The 3,898-nt window shown below is 51.9% G+C and overlaps 1 protein-coding gene across 1 annotated transcript; it reads right to left on the bottom strand.

Moving 5' to 3' along the window:
• Positions 1-2,007: 2,007 nt before the first annotated feature.
• On the bottom strand, positions 2,008-3,235 carry LOC115181571 (extensin-1-like). Its single transcript, XM_029743465.1, has 2 exons — positions 3,218-3,235; positions 2,008-2,952 (listed from the first exon to the last, which is right to left on the bottom strand). Exons 1-2 carry the CDS (start codon positions 3,233-3,235, stop codon positions 2,008-2,010), a joined length of 963 nt encoding a protein of 320 aa, XP_029599325.1.
• Between the last annotated feature and the right edge of the window lie 663 nt (positions 3,236-3,898).

The following is a 3,898-nucleotide window of genomic DNA, read 5'->3' on the forward strand; positions in this document are numbered from 1 at the left end:
CAGGCAGCTCCACTACCCAGCCCCAGGCAGCTCCAGTCAGCTCCACTACCCAGTTCCAGGCAGCTCCACTACCCAGTTCCAGGCAGCACCACTACCCAGTTCCAGGCTGCTCCAGTCAGCTCCACTACCCAGTCCCAGGCAGCACCAGGTAGCTCCACTACCCAGCCCCAGGCAGCTCCAGGCAGCTCCACTACCCAGCTCCAGGCAGCTCCACTACCCAGCCCCAGGCAGCTCCAGGCAGCTCCACTACCCAGTTCCAGGCAGCTCCACTACCCAGCCCCAGGCAGTTCCAGGCAGCTCCACTACCCAGCCCCAGGCAGCCCCAGGCAGCTCCAGGCAGCTCCACTACCCAGCCCCAGGCAGCACCAGGTAGCTCCAGGCCCCATGGCCCTGTGTGTCTCTCTGTCCCCTAATCAGAATGCAAAATGATCTTCAGAAAGGAGGCTCTCCTAACCGCAGGCTGACTGATTCTCTTCAGGAAGGAGGCTCTCCTAACCGCAGGCTGACTGATTCTCTTCAGGAAGGAGGCTCTCCTAACCGCAGGCTGACTGATTCTCTTCAGGAAGGAGGCTCTCCTAACCGCAGGCTGACTGATTCTCTTCAGGAAGGAGGCTCTCCTAACCGCAGGCTGACTGATTCTCTTCAGAAAGGAGGCTCTCCTAACCGCAGGCTGACTGATTCTCTTCAGGAAGGAGGCTCTCCTAACCGCAGGCTGACTGATTCTCTTCAGAAAGGAGGCTCTCCTAACCGCAGGCTGACTGATTCTCTTCAGAAAGGAGGCTCTCCTAACCGCAGGCTGACTGATTCTCTTCAGAAAGGAGGCTCTCCTAACCGCAGGCTGACTGATTCTCTTCAGAAAGGAGGCTCTCCTAACCGCAGGCTGACTGATTCTCTTCAGAAAGGAGGCTCTCCTAACCGCAGGCTGACTGATTCTCTTCAGAAAGGAGGCTCTCCTAACCGCAGGCTGACTGATTCTCTTCAGGAAGGAGGCTCTCCTAACCGCAGGCTGACTGATTCTCTTCAGGAAGGAGGCTCTCCTAACCGCAGGCTGACTGATTCTCTTCAGAAAGGAGGCTCTACTAGCCGCAGGCTGACTGATTCTCTTCAGAAAGGAGGCTCTACTAGCCGCAGGCTGACTGATTCTCTTCAGGAAGGAGGCTCTCCTAACCGCAGGCTGACTGATTCTCTTCAGAAAGGAGGCTCTCCTAGCCGCAGGCTGACTGATTCTCATCTCTACCTGCTCACTACAGGTGTAGTATTTTCATTTGATCACTCTGTTGGTGCAGAGAATTTTCTTGTCGTGCAGTAAAATTCTATTGAGACTCGTGATTTACATAAATTCACTGAAAACCTGCTTTTCTCTTTCTTTCACTAGATCTCACACCTAATCTGCAGTATACCCTACTAGCATATCAAAACTCGTTTACAGTAAGAAAATATCAATTATTTTGATGATTAAATTAAGATTCAACATATGTATATCACACTGAGAAATCATTTTAACTTGTTTTATCAGTAGTTTACCTGGAAGCAGGTCTATGATGTTTTATCAGTAGTTTACCTGGTAGCAGGTCTATGATGTTTTATCAGTAGTTTACCTGGTAGCAGGTCTATGATGTTTTATCAGTAGTTTACCTGGTAGCAGGTCTATGATGTTTTATCAGTAGTTTACCTGGTAGCAGGTAAACCTGTTAACCTGATATCTGGGGAGAGGAACGGACAGCTGATCTGTGGTTCTCTCTAAAGACCTAGTGTTTGAGGAAGTAACGCTTCCCTAACCCTGCTGACAAACATTCCCCAGCCATACACACCGCCTGGTTTCTGGACCTTCTGCCATATCACATGACCAGCTTAAAACTGATACTTCCTGTCCCGTCCATCTGAAGGAGAAGTTGACGGGATTAAAGATTTAAAATAATCCCGTCCCAAACCTGGGTCAAACACCACCATCCAATTATGAGGCTCCCTGCCTTTTGAAGGTGATGCAGTTGATCCTGAAACCCCTCATTATGGTTTTAGCCCACTGGGCTTGGGGCTTCTATGGGGACCAGGGTTGGGTTTGGGGCCTCTATGGGGACCAGGGTTGGGTTTGGGGCCTCTATGGGGACCAGGGTTGGGTTTGGGGCCTCTATGGGGACCAGGGTTGGGTTTGGGGCCTATATGGGGACCACGGTTGGGTTTGAGGACACTGGGCTTGGGGCCTCTATGGGGACCAGGGTTGTGTTTGAGGACACTGGGCTTGGGGCCTCTATGGGGACCCCCGTTGTGTTTGAGGACACTGGGTTTGGGGCTTCTATGGGGACCAGGGTTGTGTTTGAGGACACTGGGCTTGGGGCTTCTATGGGGACCCCGGTTGTGTTTGAGGACACTGGGCTTGGGGCTTCTATGGGGACCAGGGTTGTGTTTGAGGACACTGGGCTTGGGGCTTCTATGGGGACCAGGGTTGGGTTTGAGGCCTCTATGGGGACCACGGTTGTGTTTGAGGACACTGGGTTTGGGGCTTCTATGGGGACCAGGGTTGTGTTTGAGGACACTGGGCTTGGGGCTTCTATGGGGACCAGGGTTGTGTTTGAGGACACTGGGCTTGGGGCCTCTATGGGGACCAGGCTTGTGTTTGAGGACACTGGGCTTGGGGCTTCTATGGGGACCACGGTTGTGTTTGAGGACACTGGGCTTGGGGCCTCTATGGGGACCAGGCTTGTGTTTGAGGACACTGGGCTTGGGGCTTCTATGGGGACCACGGTTGTGTTTGAGGACACTGGGCTTGGGGCTTCTATGGGGACCAGGGTTGTGTTTGAGGACACTGGGTTTGGGGCTTCTATGGGGACCAGGGTTGTGTTTGAGGACACTGGGCTTGGGGCTTCTATGGGGACCAGGGTTGTGTTTGAGGACACTGGGTTTGGGGCTTCTATGGGGACCAGGGTTTGTTTGAGGACACTGGGCTTGGGGCTTCTATGGGGACCAGCGTTGTGTTTGAGGACACTGGGCTTGGGGCCTCTATGGGGACCAGCGTTGGGTTTGGGGCCTCTAAGGGGACCAGGCTTGTGTTTGAGGACACTGGGCTTGGGGCTTCTATGGGGACCAGGGTTGTGTTTGAGGACACTGGGCTTGGGGCTTCTATTGGGACCACGGTTGTGTTTGAGGACACTGGGCTTGGGGCTTCTATGAGGACCAGGGTTCACCAAGGTTGGGGCTATCGAGATTGGGGCCACCCTACCTGAGACGCTCCCACCATGGCCTGGGTCAATCCCTAGCCCTGGGGGTATGGAGGCCAGGTCGGGGGCCCTGAAGAAGCCATCAGGTATGGGAGGCCCACCAGGTTACCAGGTGACTGATATTCAGAAGGGCCCGGCCAGGTGAAATTCCCCTCAGGCAGAGGGTAGCGGAGCGTATCAGGACGGAGACGTGAGATGGAGACGGAAGATCTCTGATAATTGACTAGATGGAAACTACCGACTACCACTTAATGGAAGTTTAGCAGGGGCACATTATGAATGGGAGTGTGAAATGCCTTCTGTATTTGCACGATTGGGACATCTTTGTAATAAAATTGTTTTTAAATTATGAGACTTTGAAAATAAATGTGATATTTTATAGAGTAGCCTAGAATATTTATTTTATCAGAACTGTTGGTCCTCATAATATGAAAGAAGATCAAGTGAAAGTCCACTGGTCACAGAGAAGGACAGATCTCAGTCTGGTTTAGAGGAATAATTGACTTATTGTCATGTTCATTTGTTTGTGTATTTACTCCTGAATGTGTCAAGTCAAACCTGGACTTGAAGTGTAAATAGAACAGACTGCCAGTGGGTGGTCAGGGAGTTTGTTGGGCTACATTGGCATGAATGGCAGAGCATAGACCTACCAATAGACACATATATAAATAGGCCTAACAGGA

This window comes from Salmo trutta, unplaced genomic scaffold, assembly GCF_901001165.1.
Source record: "Salmo trutta unplaced genomic scaffold, fSalTru1.1, whole genome shotgun sequence".
Lineage (NCBI taxonomy): Eukaryota > Metazoa > Chordata > Actinopteri > Salmoniformes > Salmonidae > Salmo > Salmo trutta.